Source organism: Mus musculus, chromosome 8 (assembly GCF_000001635.26).
Source record: "Mus musculus strain C57BL/6J chromosome 8, GRCm38.p6 C57BL/6J".
Classification (NCBI taxonomy): Eukaryota; Metazoa; Chordata; class Mammalia; order Rodentia; family Muridae; genus Mus; species Mus musculus.
In genome coordinates, this window is record NC_000074.6 from 36,092,738 (window position 1) to 36,110,583 (window position 17,846).

At 49.2% G+C, this 17,846-nt stretch overlaps 1 protein-coding gene across 2 annotated transcripts in view; it reads left to right on the forward strand.

The window, feature by feature from the left end:
- The first annotated feature begins 2,089 nt into the window (after positions 1-2,089).
- Positions 2,090-17,846, forward strand: part of Prag1 (PEAK1 related kinase activating pseudokinase 1) — a 52,961-nt gene continuing 37,204 nt past the window's right edge. Inside the window, exons 1-3 of one of the 2 annotated variants that reach the window (XM_011242137.2) lie at positions 2,090-2,251; positions 6,814-7,250; positions 9,819-11,614. In XM_011242137.2, the coding sequence (XP_011240439.1) occupies positions 6,960-7,250; positions 9,819-11,614 (2,087 nt within the window). In that variant the 5' untranslated portion in view covers positions 2,090-2,251; positions 6,814-6,959. The remainder of the gene's footprint in view (positions 2,252-6,813; positions 7,251-9,818; positions 11,615-17,846) is intronic. The other variant, NM_172911.3, reaches the window with a different exon arrangement.

Sequence of the window (17,846 nt, forward strand, 5' to 3'; positions counted from 1 at the left end):
TTGAAGATTTGTTTTTCATTAGGCAGGCTGAAGCCTTTTTTGCTGCCACATAGCTGGCATAAAAGGGGAAAGAAAAAGCCATGTTATGGATCAGCAGTGGCAGTATTGTGTATTTATCTCCTGTAAGCCCAGCAAACCATTTGGGAACCATTTATTGAGCAGAAATTCCAAATTAACCCTTCACTTGCTGTGCCATGCTATAGAACCACAGCGGTCTCTCTGTGTTGCAAACTTTGCTTCTTTATTGTGTTCTTTGGGTTCTTTGTGCATTAAGGATAAATTGGGTAAAGAGAGTAAAAAGTGTGGAAGTGTCTCTTATGTGCTTGGCATGGCCTTTATTTATCCTGGGAAGTGTCTATGCCCCCTGGAGAGGACTGAAAGATGTGGGGAGCTGAATGCTGAGAGCCATGAATGATCCAAAATCCCCATGAGAGGGCCCAGTGTCACTGAACTGAAAGCCCCTCTTGGGTCCGGATTGTGTTTGTCCAGTGCAAACCATTTTGTACCTGTCTGCTTGTTGGCACTTTCCCCTCTGGTGTCTTCATAAGTAGACTGGACCCCTCAGGAGAATGTAATGCTGCTGGCGCCGTTCCACCAGAGTTTTCCTTATGTACTTGTTGAAATGATTGACTGGTAGGGCAATGTGGTGGACTCTCGGTGGAATCAGGCAGCTCTTGGTTCCCATCTCAACACTACCACTTTTCACCTGAGGAGCCCTGGCAAAGGATAGGACCCTTCTGGACCTGTGTTATGCTGTGTCAAATGTGCTAACCCTGCCCTGTGACGTTGCCTGGCACGTAGTAGGTTCTTCATGAATGTTAGTACGACTCCTATTCACCTTCCTATCAGTCTTTCCGTACTTAAATGGGTAATGAGGGACATTGAATGATAAGTAAATTCTCCTTATGGTCCCTTTGCACTCCTTACATAGAAGCCACACATATCCAAAACATGTCTTCTTCCTCTTTCATATTCTATATAGCGCTGCCAGTGTTAACACCACATAAAGGCGAAGAGGGGGAGGGTCTGAGTGGTGCCTTCCTTCTCTCCGTGGAATCATCCTGATTAAGGATGTAACACCGCGCTGCCTCTGTAAAGCAAAGGGAAGCAACCAGATGTGTTGAGGGGGGGGTGCGGGGGAGGATTCCGTTTTCACTCAGGCTTGGCCCTGAGCAGTAACTTCAGTGCCTGGCTTCTTAGGGAACACCCAGGGCAAGGTGCAAGTCTGTCCTACTCAGGCAGCTGGAGGAAGGGAGGCGACTGGCTGGCCCTCTCCTGAGAGTTAAAAAAGATTTTTCGCCCGAGGAACAATATCTTGAACTCCTTGTATCTCAGCCAGTGACTCACGCACTGGAAGCGGTGTAAACACAGGTGGAGGACCTGGGTGCCCCAGCATGATTGAAGGCCGGTCCTCCAGGCCAACATTTGCATTCCACTGTTAAAACACTAAAGTTCAAAGAGATGTGCTGAGCCATTTGCTAGAGGCCTGGACATGAGGAGCTGAGCAGGACCTGAAATCTCTCAGCCAGCCCTGCTCCAGCCGGCTTGTGGTTCTCCTAGGATAACAGTACGTGGCAGTGAAGGCGCTCACGCCTCTTTCAGAGCCCACCGCCCTAGATCTTATTATTGTACTCCGGATCCCCTCTCTTCCATGTTTCGTTCTTTTGCTCCCTCCCTACCAGGGTCTCCTAGGGTCGGCTGGGTGGAGGGATGAGAATGCATTTACTCCGACAGACACACCTATCTGTGCATTGTGGTTAAGGAAAGCTGGGAGCACCAGAGATCTTCCAAGCAGAACTGCGCTGAGCTGGGATTGAGCTGGGGACGCTCTGGGGGGCTCAGCTCCAGGTCTAGGGGCGCCAAGGCTCGGGCTGGGGGCGGAGCCTCGCTGTGGCGAGCGAGGGGGCGGGGCGCGGTGCGGAGTTCCTAGGGACCTGGGCAGGGGCGATCGCCCGCCCTCCTGGACTGGGGACGAGCAGAGTGGCGGGACGCGCAGGCCCGGTGGAGACGCGGGGCAGCGGCAAGGACTGCGGGGGTGCGGCGGGAGCGGAGCGGGCGGCGTCACCCGAGGCGGAGGGGGCGGAGCCGCGATCGCAGCTGCCACCCGGCCGCCGGGCCCAGGCAGAAGTCAGCCGCCCGCGGCTGGGCAAGCACTCCGCGCAGACACGCTAAAGACAATGCTCCGAGGCGTCCGGCGGGGCAACGGACTGCTGGGTCACCGACGGCGAGGCTGCGAGACCGCAGACCCCAGGTGAGCCCACCACTCTCTCTCCAGATCCCGCCGCTTTTTGTCTGACGAACGTGGCGGCCCAGGGGCTTTCGCAGAGTCGCTGCGGTGGCCCGGCGGGCCAGCCCCTGCTGGCGTCCCCAGGGGTGACAGGCTACCGATCCGGAGCGCGTGGAGAGTCCGGACCTCGTGCTCAGGGTTGTGCCCTCGGTGCAGGTTCCGAGACGGGAAAGCTGGGGAGTCGGAGGGGTATTTTCAATTCTTTTGAGAAACGCTCGCTTTGAAACTGGGAAACTTTTCCTTGGAGTTCCGGGAAGGGTGATCGACTGCTGTAATGGTTTTACTGGTCTTGCTGGTCTGGCTGCTCTGTTTTGTGTGTTGGGAACTGCTCCTTTTGCAGTGAGTATTGTCAAAGGAGCAGAGGGGCAGAGGCCGTTCGGGCTGCTCCGGCCAGACCCGGAGGTGACGAATTGGGGGTCCAGGGAAGCCACCTTTAGGCTGCAGCTGATCTCTGAAGGAAGGTGCTATCTGTTTGATGAACCTTGGTGATCATTCCATACCTGGAGCTAGCTCCCAACCTTTGCTTGTGATGTCCCCTCTGCAGCCGGGCGCACACACCCACATGCACCCACATGCACACGCAAGCACGCTTACCCTTGGAAAATAGAATCTCTGCTTGTGTGTGAGTCCTGGGAATGCGAATGGAGGCGGCTGAGCAATTCTCAGCCCACAGCGCTCGCTCACTGTGTCTGTTCTCCCAGGTAAAGCTCAACCATGGTTTTGCAGAGCCTATTGTAGAGCCCAAAGGTCTAAGGCTGAGGAGTTTTGCAACGGATTCAGTTCAGACTCAGGTTGGAAAGGCTTAACTGATCACAGTTCTCAACTCTACCTTACAGCCCCTTCTGAGGAGATTTGACAGGAGGCCCCAGAGAAAGCAAGTTGGCTTTCCTAGGGTCCCTCAGAACTTTGCTCCCCTTATTGGATCAGACTGCAGGCTTCAAGTCCACACTCCTCCTACTATGATTGCTCAGAAAGTAGAAAATAAAAAGATATGTAGATACCATTATATACCCTCAGTGCTGGGGCTGGGGTGAGGTGGGGTGTTAGGGTAGTCATGTCCTGCTTTCTCCCTAGACCACGCTGGCTAATGGAATATAATGCATTAATCTATATACTTTCCATACATACTATACCTTTGGGGGGTTGCATTATTATTTTTTTTTTGTAAAATACAAGAAGCAATATTATTTAGATGGAAAATTGTGGAATTCTATCAAGTAAGGCATGAGCAAATTTGGGTGCAAATAAGAGGGGTTTTGACCTGAATACTTAGGATCTGGCCACCCTGATTCTTCGGATTCTTTTTGAGATGGGGGTGGGAGTGTATCTGACAGCTCAGCCTTGTAAATCGTAGCGCCCCGAAGTTTGCAGAGGCAAAGCTCTGTTATTGTGACTTGGATCACAAAGAAGGCTGCGGATCTTTTCCTGATCTTACACTTGCAGCCTCTCACTGAGAAATGGGATCATTTGCATAATTCTGCACCTACCCTCTGAGGTAGGCATGTGAGAAGGTGCCATTCCCAGGCTGTGCAGAGCTGGCACTACCCAGGGCTCTCTCTACTCCTGCTCTGAGAGTCATTTGCATAGTTCATCATCTTTTCCCTGAAAGCAAACAGGAGACAGTTCCAGGCCTAGAAGGGCTGCTCTAGCTCCAAAGACAAGCTGGGAATGTCTGTTTGCAGAGCCTAAGGAGCCAGTTTTAACAGGACACAATGAGTCAGTGACAGTGGGCAGCCCGGGGTTTCCTTTGTTACTCATATTCAGCGACTTCTCTTAAAGATACTCTGTGTTTCTGGGCAGTTGTGTGACCCATGTGGTGGTCAGCCTGCAGGAAAATGTCAGAGTTGTGGAAGAGAGCAAAGGAGTGCCCGTGAGTGAGTGAGTGCTCTCAAGGTAGCTTCTGGCAGTACAGTACAATAATCAAGAGCCTACTGAACTCCCCAGGCTGTCAGAAGCTGATGGCAAAAAAAAAAAAAAAAAAAAAAAAAAAAAGGAAAAAAAAAACCACACACAAAAACAAACAAAAAAAATGGAAAGGAGGGAGGAGCCTTACAAAGTGGGGTGTCTGGGTGTTCTGGATTGCCTGTTAAAGAGGAAATGAGATGAGGCCACCCCAAATTTGACCTGTGTGACTGTGTGCAGCAACCTCTGAGGAAGCCATTGGATGTCATCCCCACAGCTCCCCCAGCCTGCCCTGGAGCTAGCTTCCCAGGAGCCCCACACAGCTGTCTCCCCAAAGCCCACTGAGGGTCACTGGAGTCTTGCCTACAGTAGACATGGGCCCGCAACGTGGCTTTGCTGTGACCTGGAAGGTCTAGTCAGGCTTCCCATACAAATCTGGCCCTTAGAATGGCAAACTCAACTTCTCTGAAGACTAAAACAAAACATTTCCTCCACCCACCCACTCTCCCCCACCCCTCCGCCTCCCACCCTGCAACTGCACCCCTTATAAAACTTAGCAGCAAACATTTAGCTCTCTGAGGCTGGTGACTATAGGAGAGAGAAATAGCCTGGCGTGATTCCTCTGCTTGTTAAAAGCCTGTGACTTCTTTTGGAAGATCTGATAGAGAAGGAATGGGCTATTTGGGTGTATTGGGAGGAGAGGAATCTAGCCAGCATCGTTAAGGGAAAGAAAGACCCTATACTGACTGTAGAAACATTCAGATCTCAAGACTGTGTGTGTGTTCATTTAGCTTAACGTGGAAGCTGTTTTCTCATTAACTGGCTGGAGCAGGGGTACATTTGGCTTCTATACCCATTGGATAAGCACCTTGTCTGTAAGTGTGGGAGACGAGAGATGGAGTGCTTCCCACAAGAAGTCTGGAATGATCTTGGGAGCTTTGGAGCTCCCGGGTGATCCTATCTGGTTAGTCCTGTTGATTGCTTAGAGAGAATTAACCTCGGGCAAATTCTCACCCGATGGGGTGGCGTAGCCCCCCAAGGGCAGTGCTTGCTAAGTTCCAGGAGCATGCTTATCTCCAGATCTCCACAAGGTTTTCTTCCATAGCACTCTCCTACAGGATGCCGAAGCATCCTCAGTAAGGAAAAGAGAGCAGTGCAGAGTAAGCAGGGAACAGCTAGCTAGCTGGGATCCTGAACAAGGTGAAGAAGGTGTGGTGAGGTGGTCCAGTCAACTGGTTTATCTTTGGAGAACAGCAAGCTTGGTGTCGATAGCCAGGTCTTTCTCTTTGCTGTAACATCTGCACCTGTAGAATGGGATGCATGGCTACCTTACAGGTTGCTATTTGGAGTGTCTGGAGTGATGCCATAGCCCTTTGAGCTCTTGCTGAGGAGCAAATTTATTGGATGCACGGCTACCTTACGGGATGCTATTTGGAGTATCTAGGTAATGCCATAGCCCTTTGAGCTCTTGCTGAGGAGTAAATTTACTGAGGTCTATGGGAGCAAATGGGGCTTTTATATTTATTTTCAGAAGCAGTGAGCTGCTTTGACAAAGTGACTACCTGTCTCCAGGGTACGATAGGCAAAACTTCTCTCATATTCTGCCCAGTCTCTCCTAGGCCAGGACTGTGGAGTCAGGCATTTCTGTCTTCTGTTTCCAACTTGGCATGTGGCACCCTGCTTTGTTTACCTCAGCACAGAACTGAATGGTGTAGATTAAGCAAGAGGAGGGGGCAGAATTCCCGTGATGCCAAACATCCTGACAAGGTGCCCCTGCGGGGCAAGTCAGCACCACATCTCTCCCACTTTCAACAAGGTATCGGAAGCGTGGATAACAGTTTCCATTTCAGAGTCCTTGCCTCCTTCTCTTCCTCTGTAGTTTCTGTTCAAAACTTGCATGTCATTACCTATAAAGCCTCAATTCTACAGGTGGTACTACTTTGTAGTTCTTGGGCAGTGCCCCAGGCTCTGGACACCTCAGGGTCTGAAAGAATGTAGGAAATAGGTTCGGGCCCCTTCTCTCAAAATCTAAAACACTGTGTTTGGGGGGGGGCATTGAAATGGTGTGTGTGTGTGTGTGTGTGTGTGTGTGTGTGTGTGTGTGTGTGTACGTGCATGCCCATACTTGCATGTGTGGAGGCCAGTCATTGACATTGGGTGTCCCCATCTATGGCTGTATACTTAATAGTGAGTCGGGATCACTCACCAAACCTGTAGCTCACTGATGCTATCAAGACCCCAGGATCTTCCTGTTTCCATCTCCTGGTACTGAGATTACAGATGTGTACCATCGTGTTCAGCCTTTCAACGGGTGCTGGAGATCTGAACCCAGATCCTAACACTTGTGTGGCAAGCCTTTCCTAAGCACTTCTCTAAGGCCCTGGGATGTCTTTTATGCTCTCGATTTGAGAAAGTGGGGCAATGATTGTTCATCAGTTTCTGATAGAGCTGCCCAAGGAATATCAAAGCTATCAAAGGGCTTCTGGCAGCTGAGCACAGAGCCCAGAATAAAAGGACTATTCCCCTTTGGCGACTTTTCCTCCTTTACTTCCTTCTTCCTCATCTCCATTTTCATAATGGGCTCTTATTGCTAATGCACACATCTCTTAATCATTCCTAATCAGGCAACGATCTGCCTTCCAGGGATTTGATCTGGAACTCATCGCTGCCTCCTGCAAGACGGCAATCAGAAAGCCTGGCCCAAGATGAACTCGAACCTTATCGGCTCACAGTGCTCCAGACCATTTGACTGAACCCCGAGAGCCCAAAAATGTCTGCGTGCAGCGACTTTGTGGAGCACATCTGGAAACCCGGGTCTTGCAAGAACTGCTTCTGCTTGCGAAGTGATCATCAGCCAACAGCTGGCCATCCCAAGGCTAGAGCCAACAGCCTACCCGCTGGAACTCGCCTGCCTGCCAGGCCTGAGAATTGCCGCCTAGACGACGAAGGCGTGAATGGCTTGGCCTACTCAAAGCCCACCATTGCTGTAAAGCCCACCATGATGACTTCTGAGACCTCCGACTTGTGGACTGAAGCCAGCCTGAGCGCTGAAGTCCCAAAGGTGAGGCTGACTAACCCAGCTGGTATTTTTACAGGGGCTGTTCCTATTCTAACATATGGTGGCTGGCTGGCGGCCATGGAGGGCTGTTGGAGCAAGAATTCCTGTAGAATAGCTGCCTGTTGACTTGCCTCGAGGTTGCTACTCCCTGACAGCTGCTGTTTGGCTAGCTATTCCAACCATCTACCTTTCTATGTCTTCCTTTAGGCTAATATCTATTAGCCCAGCTACATCAGGGTTTTCCCCTGACTTGGAGACTTATAAAAGGGAACACAAAAACAAAGACAAACAGAAGCTTTAAACTATTGGCTGTGACTTTAGATATTTACGGAAGCGACAGCCATTGTACAGTGACTACCATCCACCCAGTACCCTTCCACGTGAGCCCCTGCATCACTGACTCATGACCAGTATTTTCATCGCCCCTGCACCCACTTCCCTTCCCCGTACATCGTAAAGATCATAAGCACATCTATTTCAAGGATAAAGACTTAAAAAATGTAACCACAATGCTTAGTCTCATCTAAAATATTAGCAGAAGTTCTTTATAATAATGCCTTGTCACAGCCGATGTTCACACTTGTAGCTTTTCTCCTTAATTTCTATGTGTATGCGTGTGCACAGGTGTATGGGGTGTGCGCATGCATGTACCTGTGTGTGTTCCCTTGGTCCGCCAGGTTCTCGCCCTCACTTGCTCTCGGCCTTTCTATTTGTTGTCTCTCTACTTCAAAAGATTTATTTATTTCTATCGTATGTGTATGAACACTTGGCTTGCATATGGGTGTACCGTGTGCAAAGGCCAGAAGAAGGTTGTAGATCCCCTGGAACTGGAATTCCAGATGGGTTCCTGAAACCATCAAACCTAGGTCCTCTGGGAAAACAAGTACTTTTAACTGCTAAGCCATCACGCCAGCCCCCTCTATTTTAGTTTTGAGAAACTCGCTGTTTCTCAGCCAATGAGCCCCCAGCATCTGTCTGCCTCTGTCCACTCCCCCATCCCTGGGGTTACAGATTTGTAACACCACACCCAGCCTCTTATGGGAAATTTTGGGGATCTATCTATCTATACATAGGACTTTTTGCCCACTGAGCCATCTCCCCAGCCCCCATACTTCCAGTTTTGACGTGTAGGTTTTGCCAGCTTTATCTAGGACCACAAAAAAACATTTATACCCCTAGAGGTTCAACCTTTCTTCTTCTCCCAAAAGAAGGTCTTAGGAAGGTATAATTATGGACAGGGTGTGTGGGCCAGGACTGCTGGAGGCTGCTGTCTGTGGACGTGTCTCTGAGACTATATGCCTGAGACATTCTAAGAACCCTTGTTCCATAATGACCTCTTCCAGTGTCCTGGATTTCCTCAGCCAGTGCGATACAGGGGCCAGGAAGGGTGTGTGAGTGCATGAGAAAACAAAGGTCAATTTTAACTCAAGAGAGGTTTATGTGAAGAGAGGCATTTCCTGAGGAGGCAGCAAACTACCCCTCCCCCAGGCAGGCGACACCCATTCACTCAGCCAATCTTGACACCTTCAACTTTCACCCATATAAGCCAGTGGCCCTTTGTATTCGGAATCCCCTGGGGTAAGGAGCCCCACCAAACCCTGCCATGAGGCTATCTGTACGAATGGGACCGGGTAAGAAGGAGAGGAAAGCAGAAAAGTCACTCTATTGACGGGGATGATTGACAGGTGCAATCAGCTCCCAGCTTTGCCTTATTGCCCTACTAGTCCAGCCACTTAAGTAGGTGGGAGCTGAGGTGACTGCCGGAAACTGGAAGAAAGGGCAGCTAGCTGTGTATGTGTGGCAAAGCTCAAAGGAGAACCTAGCAAAGAAGAGCCAGGGAGCCTGCACCCAGCTCAGAAGCCATCCCTTTGTCCCCTGGCCTGCACCGACTCATATGAGGTGCTTTTAAAAATCATATGGGGGTAGGGGTGTGGGGAGGAAGGCTGGAGTGATGGCTACACCCACATGTGTGCTCACAACAGATGATGACTCCAATTCCAGGAAGTCTGATGCCCTCTTCTGTCCTCCTTGGGTACCAGGCACGCACATGTAGCACTCAGAGATGCATGCAGCAAACGTAGAATAATAAAATATTTATTTTTAAAGAAGGAAAGACAAAAAGAAAAAATGTTATAGCTTGTTTCTTCGGGAATGTGCCGTAGCTGGATTATCCAGTAAGGAAGCATTAAACAAAATTTCAAACTATTTTCCATCCAGTGGAATTGTTTCGCCCAGCGCTTATGAGTCTTCACTTTTTCTGGGTTTGGTGCTGATTTTTGTTACATAACAGACGTGAGCCAAAGGCATTAGCGTCCCTGGGTGGGATGCATAGCTCAGCGTTTAGAAATAGAGACGCTTTCTGTGTGTCCAGTCGTGAAGGTGGGATGGCATTGCCATTGCTTGCCCACCCACTGTGATAGACCTGAGTGCTCGGATGGTCTTGTGTGCTGTCTGAGACAGGTGGTGACTTTTATCACTTGCCCCATACTTTGTTTCTCTTCTCCCTTCTCTGATAAAGTGTAACAAGTGTTTTTTGTTTTTTGTTTTTTTTTAACCCCTGGGGCTATTTAGGTCAATTGGAGACGAACCCCAGGCAAGCTCCTGCTCCCGAAACAGGAAGATGAGCCAATAGTTTACCTAGGCAGCTTCCGAGGACTGCAGAAGCCTGCAAGCCCTCTTGCCTGCACAGATGGCAACTCTCGTTGTCCCCCAGCCTATACCATGGTCGGACTGCATAACCTGGAGGCCCGCGTGGATAGGAACACTGCCTTTCAACCAGTGAGCTTCCAGGAAGAGAAGGCTGGGAGGGAAGAGCTGCCCTCAGCTCACGAGAGCTTTCGCCAGAAGCTGGCTGCCTTTGCAGGGATGACATCCAGCTGCCCCAAGGGCCCCAGGCCCTGCACTTCTCCACAGCCCCTGCGGGAATCCCTGCCCTCGGAGGATGACAGTGACCAAAGGTGCTCACCCTCAGGAGACAGCGAAGGTGGGGAGTACTGTTCCATTCTGGACTGTTGTCCAGAATCCAAAGATGCTGTGCATAGCACCGAGGGCTCTGGCAGACGTGGAGGGGACTGCTCACCCACGTGCAGGGAGCAGGGACCACGTACAAGACCAACAGAAGAGGAAAAACAGGGTCTGAGCTTCCCCAGAGAGTGCTGTGGTCAGGGATCCACAGCGAACCCGCCCCGCCTGGGCCCCAAGAAGCCATCCCTTAACTCTGAGGCCGCCAGCTCTTCCGATGGTCTGTCCTGTGGCAGCAGCCGCAGCGGGGCCAGCAGCCCCTTCGCTCCCCACCTTGAGAACGACTACTGCTCTCTTGTGAAGGAACCGGCCTCAGGGAAGCAGCAAGACCTCAGCGGCCACTTTCTCACCTCTGGCAAATGTGTGGGTCAAGCTGCGGAACTCCAGCCCGCCTCCCTTCTTAGGGACCCTGTGCAGCCTGAACCCATCTACGCCGAAAGCGCCAAGAGGAAGAAGGCAGCTCCGGGGCCTCCGAGGCCCGAGCCCAAGAAAGAGCAGGTCCCAGCTGGCCATAGCCAGGGCCAAGTATGGACAGGTGATACCTGGATTCAGAAGACACCCCCTAGCTGGAGCCAGGACAGGGAAGGCGCAAACCCTGCTCCTCAGGTGGCAACCACCATCACTGTCATCGCTGCTCACCCGGAAGAGGACCACAGGACTATTTATCTGAGCAGCCCTGACTCTGCCGTGGGGGTGCAGTGGCCACGTGGGCCTTCGAACCAGGACTTACAAGCCGGTGAAGAGGAGCCTTTGGTTGCGCAGGGGCTAACCTCAAGGGAGAGCCATCCACATAATGTGACTGAAAACACGGCCAAAGAGAAGCCTGCCATTCCCCCCAAACTGTCCAAAAGCAGCCCCGGAGGGTCCCCTGTGTCTCCCGCGCCCCCACTGACTGACCACAGCGACGGGAACACCGGTGGCAGCAGCGTCGGACCCCAACTTTTGTCTAGAGTCCCTGCTAACCTAACGTCTTCCTGCCACACCAATGGCGTTGCCACTGCTGGTGACTCTGCCAAGTGTCCCCCACCAGCCACCTCCTCTTCAGTCTTGGACCAGAGGCGGCCAAGATACCAGACTGGTGCTTGGAGCCGCCAGTGCCGGATAGAAGAGGAGGAGGAGGTGGGGCAGGAGTTGAGTCAAAGTTGGGGGAGAGAGTTGGAAAACGGTACCGCAGACCATTCAAACTCCTCTACCTGGCACCGTCTCCATCCCATCGATGGCACCTCTGGGCAGAACAGCAAAACTAACTCTGGGATGAGCAAATCGGCTTCCTTTGCGTTTGAGTTCCCAAAGGACAGAGGCAGATTGGAGGCATTCTCACCCCCTCCCCCACCTCCAAAGTCAAGGTGAGTACCCCGGGGCTGACATGGAAAGAGTCTTAAGAAAAAACACCTGTCTGTAGGGCCTTTCCCAGAAACCTTTGCATTTGCTGCCTCTCAGGAAAGCCTCGGGCCCATCCTCGAGTACTGCCTGTCAGGCACCAGTGTCTGCCCAAGGGCCATTGTGCACTATGTAAATTTCCCAGAGGCCCAGCTCAGCCTTGAGAAAGCAGGAACTCCTGTTTGGTGTGTGTGTGCTCTGCAAACAAACCTGGAAGCAGTGTGTGTGTGGTGGGGGACGACTGGCTATTTGAAATGAATCTTACAAAGCAAAGAAACACCAGGGGGGTTGGGGATACCAGCTCAGTGGCTGATGTAAGGCAGCAGAGTTGGTCTCTAGCTCCGTGAAAAGAAAAAGCTGGGATGGACAGATGTACAGTGACAAGAGCCCTGTGCTTAGCCTGAGTGAGGCCTGGGGTTGGATCCACCGCTTCCCCCGTGTCACAAAAGCAAACAAAACAGCCCTAGCAAATTGTTGCTCCTTTTGCTACATTCTTATAATCGACTCCCACATTCTTATAATCGTCAGCTCCCCAGATCTCTAAGTATCTCTTGCAGTGTTTTGGGGAAAATTCTGAAACTTCATCTGTTGCAACATAGACTAGAAGGCTAAAGGGGGTCATGCTACAGGGATTAGGCAGGTTAAAGCCAAGCATGTATGCAATAAACTATTACTGCCGTTTGGCCTTAACAGGGTTAGTTGTTTTTTTGTTTTTTTTTTAAGCTTTGCACATGGTTAAAGCACCTCTATTGTGGGTTTTGCAAGGGAGCAAGAGTACCACTTGCTGTCAGCATGCAGCTTTCTCCATTGCCTTGCTATTCTGCTAGGTTCATATGCCTTTCAAAGGCTCCAGGAAAATAGATGTCTTCTCTAAGCTATTGAACTGTGAATGGAATGTAAATTCCGGGGAATTTTTTTTTCCCCTTTTGGCGAAAGCAAAACTGATCTTGATCAAGAGAGGAGTGACCCGATATGACAAAAGGCCATGCTTCCCAAACGGTCTCTCTAGTCTTGCTGCAGACGGGGTTCTGTTTGAGAGGCAACCTCTGGGTCGCTGTCAGAACCGAGGGAATTGACCACAGAGAGAAGCCGCTGTAACAGTTGGCTTTGAACATCAAGGCTTTTTGGGCTGTGATGTGATCTAACAGAGCCTTGTTCTCATGACCACGGACGGCTCTGCCTGCTATTCCCTTGGCCACCCACCATGCAGTATTGACACCTTCCAGAGCCTTGGTGATTGTAGACTTTGTCTGGTCCCTCTGTTACAGTTTTAATTCCCTGAAGGCACGAATGATTCAGCAACCGCGTTTGCATTATAACAGGGAAAATGGATTTTTCAGGTGTTAGACATAATAGGTCATTTTATTCTTAGACTGGTCCCAGGAGAAACCAATCGCCAGCTATTGTCCATGGATGCCAAAAACGGATTGATTGCTGAAGAAATCTACATGAGGTTAAAGCTGTCCTTGGCAACTTAGCCAGAACTTGTAGTGCAGCTCCGAACCTTCTGGTGCACGCAGAACAGAGCAGGGTCTGAGAGAAAAACCCTACAGTTGTGCCTGTGTGACTCAGTCCTAGGTGCTGCTGGAGAACCAGAGTCAAGCTCTCAAAGCCAGCTCTCCGTTCTGTCTCGTCCTTAGGAGGAGAGCAAGCCACATGATGTCTCCTTGAGCCTCTTAGATGGGATGCTTACACTTGCCTAGTTCTATCTTTCAAGGTTATTTTTTTTTACGCTTACTTTTGTGGGCAGAGGGCAGTTTGCAGCAGCCAGTTCTCTCTCCTACCATATTAATTCCTGTAGGTGCTGTAGACTTGGCAGCGAGTGCCTTTCCTCACGGAACCGGATGAGGCTGCAACCCCATTATTGAAATGAAATGACCAGAATTCACTGAGGAGATTAATTAATATCTAGGCAAAAGGCACCACGGGTGTTAAGTGTGGACAGTTGCACCCCTATCTTGTAGGAATCAGTCCTGGGAATACCACCAAAGTCTTAGAGAAGTAACTAAAACTTCTCACTTAAGCATCATTTCTATGACTCTTGGTGAGATCTTGGTAACCATAGCAACACGACTCAGGAAGTGTTTTAAATTAGCATCTAGGATGAATCCAGAAACCCTTGGTCCAATCCATTACAACAGAACCTTTGGGTTAGATGCAGCTCAAGTAAGGTGGGAACCTCAGAGGTTATGGGTTCCATTTCTTCAAGGACAAACAAATAAGCAAAAAGAATCTCAAAACCATGGCATTCAAGAATAAGAGAAGCTACCTCACTTGGGGAAACAGCCTGTTTCCCTGTGCTGCTGGCATTGTCTTTTGACTCTTTACATATCCCTGTGAGTAGATCAAAGGCAGGCTTGGGGCCATAAACTGGCTTTGAATTCTGGAAATCAGCCCATGTGGAATTCTCTTAAGGAAGAGACTGCAAAGAACCCCGAAGTACTCTGATGTCAGAAGTCAAGTTGTCGGCGAATGAGAATGTCAGCGGCCCGCACAGCCCCAGCTGAGTCAGGGCTGAGTCCCACCAATCATGGGACACAGAGGTAATTAGGGAAGATGATATCAGTTTTCCAAGATGAAAATCTTGGAGCATCTTCAGGCAACATAGAAGAGTCATCTGATTTCCAGGGGCCAGACTGTCTCTAAACGATCAACTTCATCATGTGTGTTATGTGCGCTTAGCACCTAGACAAAGGTTGCTGCATGCAGGACTGCGTTTCGTTCTACTTTCATAGTGTGGAGAAACAGAAATGGATTCACCTGATTGCTTTCTGACCCCTATCCTGAGGAGGGTGGCTTGGCTTTGTAATGTCCTATATTGAGTGTTACAGTGAGTAGCTTATTGCTCTTATTTAACCTCTTGCTGTAACGTCTTGCAAGATGGGCTCTCTGAGCCTATTTAATGCGCCTTCCTTGTGCCTCCTCCTCATGGGATGGCGAGGCTGAATCTGGACTCTTTCTTATTCACTGCTGCCAAGGCAACTGCCTACATCCACAAACTCACACGGCTTAGGATGATGGACCTTACCTGGTTTCTGGGTCACCTTGTTCAAGACAGGATTACAAGATAAGGGTTGACAAGTACTGCTGGTTGTTGGCTAGGAAACCAAAAACTGCAGGCAAGAAGTGTGGGCTGTGCGTGCGTGCGTATGTGCATGCATGTGTGCACACTTCACCTTCAGGAGGCAGCTAAAGGAGAGCGGCAGGACCTGGGAAAGCAATTAACATGCCCAGAAATCCAGTTGCTTTGTGTCTTTTGTTTCTGGGCAGAGCCAAATCTAGTTTGACATGACTTACGAGTTTTGAGTGACACGGGCAGTAGATAGCCATTTGTCTCATTAGAGCAGCAGACAAGCAGTTCTCAAAGAAACCCCAAATTCGAACGATAGGCCCAGGGTCAGAGATGAACTTGATGGCGGAATCAGAAAACAGTTGGGCTTATGTTTGGTATGGTCTGGGTCAGGTAAGGTAAATAATGTAAGAAAAAGTTTCCCCACGGAAGTGGGCGATATTTTTGTTCTGCTGTTACCAATTTTCAATTTAACCCACTACATTGTACGCTGTTTTTTCTCTCTTTGGGGTGCCCAGAAATGAAGCTCTTCCTTGTTCAGTCACCTCCTGTGTTGGAGGGACAATGTCACCAGTAGAGTTCTTTCCATGCACAAAGGCTAGGGCATCTGTGCACTTTGCTAGTGGGAAGAGCTGACACGTCTTCATTGTGTGGTGTCCTCCCGAAACGTGGTCACACAGCACGATCCCCCAAGAATGGAAGGAGAGTGACTGAGATGGCCATTTATCTTCAGTGTCCATATCCAATCTGATTAAAGCTTCTAACACTTTATATCAGCCCCAGTCCATGTTGGAGCGAATCATAGGGACTGACACCAGGGCATAGGAAGTCTTGAGACTGCGTGGGCCTATCTGGGTGGCAATTTGAAGTCACTTTATGGTTAGGAAGCACTGTGTATAGAGAATCTTCTCTAGCTATGTGCAGCCTTTCTGGCCATGTTTAAATGAGAGGTGGAGTTGGGTTAGGGTGAACACATGCTGAGCACATTCTGTGGGAGAAACTGCACACTCTCTACACACAGCAGAACAAATGGAACAAGGCCCATGTGTCAACAGTGAAGACTATACTCTGCTACACCATAGGCAAGCCAGCAGTTGGCCTCTTCCCATGGGCTTGTAGACAGAATCTGGAAACGGGGAATTATATATTTTGCAGGCAGGAATTATTAAAATTAATTCCCCAAATTAATTCCTGTCTTTTAATCTTATAATGTTTTAACAATTGCTGACTTGATGGATATATATATATATATATATATATATATATATACATACATAGGTATGTATATCTGTGTGTATGTGTGTATATAATACAATCTTTAAAGGACTTCTATACAGTTTTGAGCATATGCCCATGACTATTCCTAGGAGTTAGAGATTCTTTAAATCACTGGATATCTACTAATGACCTACTTTTTATATTAGGCTGTGTGCAAGATGCTAAAAGCCCAGCAATAGGGTTTTTTCCCCTCTTGGGTTCTGAGGATTGCATCTGTGTGAATTCAATGAGCAGGTGTGCAGTGTGACCTCAGTGAGCAGGTGTGCAGTGTGACAACCAAAGGCTGTTCCCGGCTTTGACTGTCTTTGTTAAGACCTGTTCTCGTAGATCTGGGTTCTCGCCGCAGCCTGTGCTCTCTGTTCAGTAACAGAGCCATGAACTCAGTTCAGTGTGCACGAGTCATGAGTTATATGTCCTGTTGACTAATTTTTCCAGAAAAGCACCTACCTTCTTACTCAACGTGATGCTCAAGAGAAGTTGACAGAAGAAGCAAATAACTTGGAATATGAAGTGTTCTGAGCCTAAGTCCTGTGGTAGTCCTGTGCCCTGTTCATACCTCATTTCGTGATGGTAGCACAGTGTGCCTTGCATTACATTAAAACTTGGCCCACGTTTTCATCTCTTCAAGAGACTACATTCCCGAGAGTGCACAAGTTATGTCTCATGAGTTCTTGCTTAGAATTTCTATCACATCTTTTAGCAAAGAACCATATATAGTAGATATTCAGGGAGGAATTTTTTTTTAAATTATTATTAGGGGGATGGAGAGATGACTTCATAGTTAAGAGTGTTTATTGCGTTTGGAAAAGACCCAGGTTTAGTTCCCAGCATGCACCCCAACACTGTCTTCTGAGCACCATGCTCTTGATGTGCAGAGTACACACATGCACACACATGTGCACATAGCACAGAATAAATAAACATCCAAAAATTATTGCTGAGTATGATGTGTGTAGGTGCATGTGCCAGGCTGTGTGTGTAAAGGTCAGAGATAACTTCGTGGAGTCAGTTTCCCCTTCGGGTGGGTTCTGAGCATTGGGTTCAGGGCATGCAGATGCCCTTACATGCTGTATCATCTTGCCAGCCCAGAATAGTTAGTTAGTTAGGTTTTGTTCTTGTTTTTGTTTTTCGAGACAGGATTTCTCTGTGTAGCCCTGGCTGTCCTGGAACTCACTCTGTAGACCAGGCTGGCCTCAGACTCAGACATCCATCTGCTTGTGGCTCTGCCTCCCAAGTGCTGGGATTAAAGGACTGTGCTACCACCGCCCAGGCGGAATGTTTCGTTTTTAAGAAGGCCATAGCACACTATGGAGTAAGCAAGTTTCTCTCTAGCTTTTCACTGGGCACCCATTGTAATTCCCTGCCTGCCCCTGCTCAGTGGAACGTTGCCACCTTGAGTTGAATAAGCTGAGGTTAATAATTGTCCATGCTTCAAGGTGGGCAAACACGGTGGGGCTCCATGCATTCTTTCTTGGATTAATTACTCTCCAGTACTTGTACGTTTCAGTCTTGCAAGTGGCCTCTGCTACTTATTGCTACTTAGTTTTTTGGTTTGGTTTGGTTTGGTTTGGTTTTAAGCTGAGCAGTTGTGTGGAACCAATCCCCTCTTACCAGAAGAATTCTCTTTTCAGGTAGTAATCATCTAGAATTTTCCTCTGAGCAGCAAATTACAAGAATTCTAGGGTGATGTTGCTTCTCTGAGTAGAACTTTTTCATACTTTCTGAGAGAAGTCTGGAAACACAGACCGAAGCTAGATGACAGTCCTCAGTCTGCATCTAGTCGCCAAATGGACTTAGCTGCTGGGAAGTCCTGACTGCTTCCGAAGCGTGGAATTAACCAACTGGTAGGC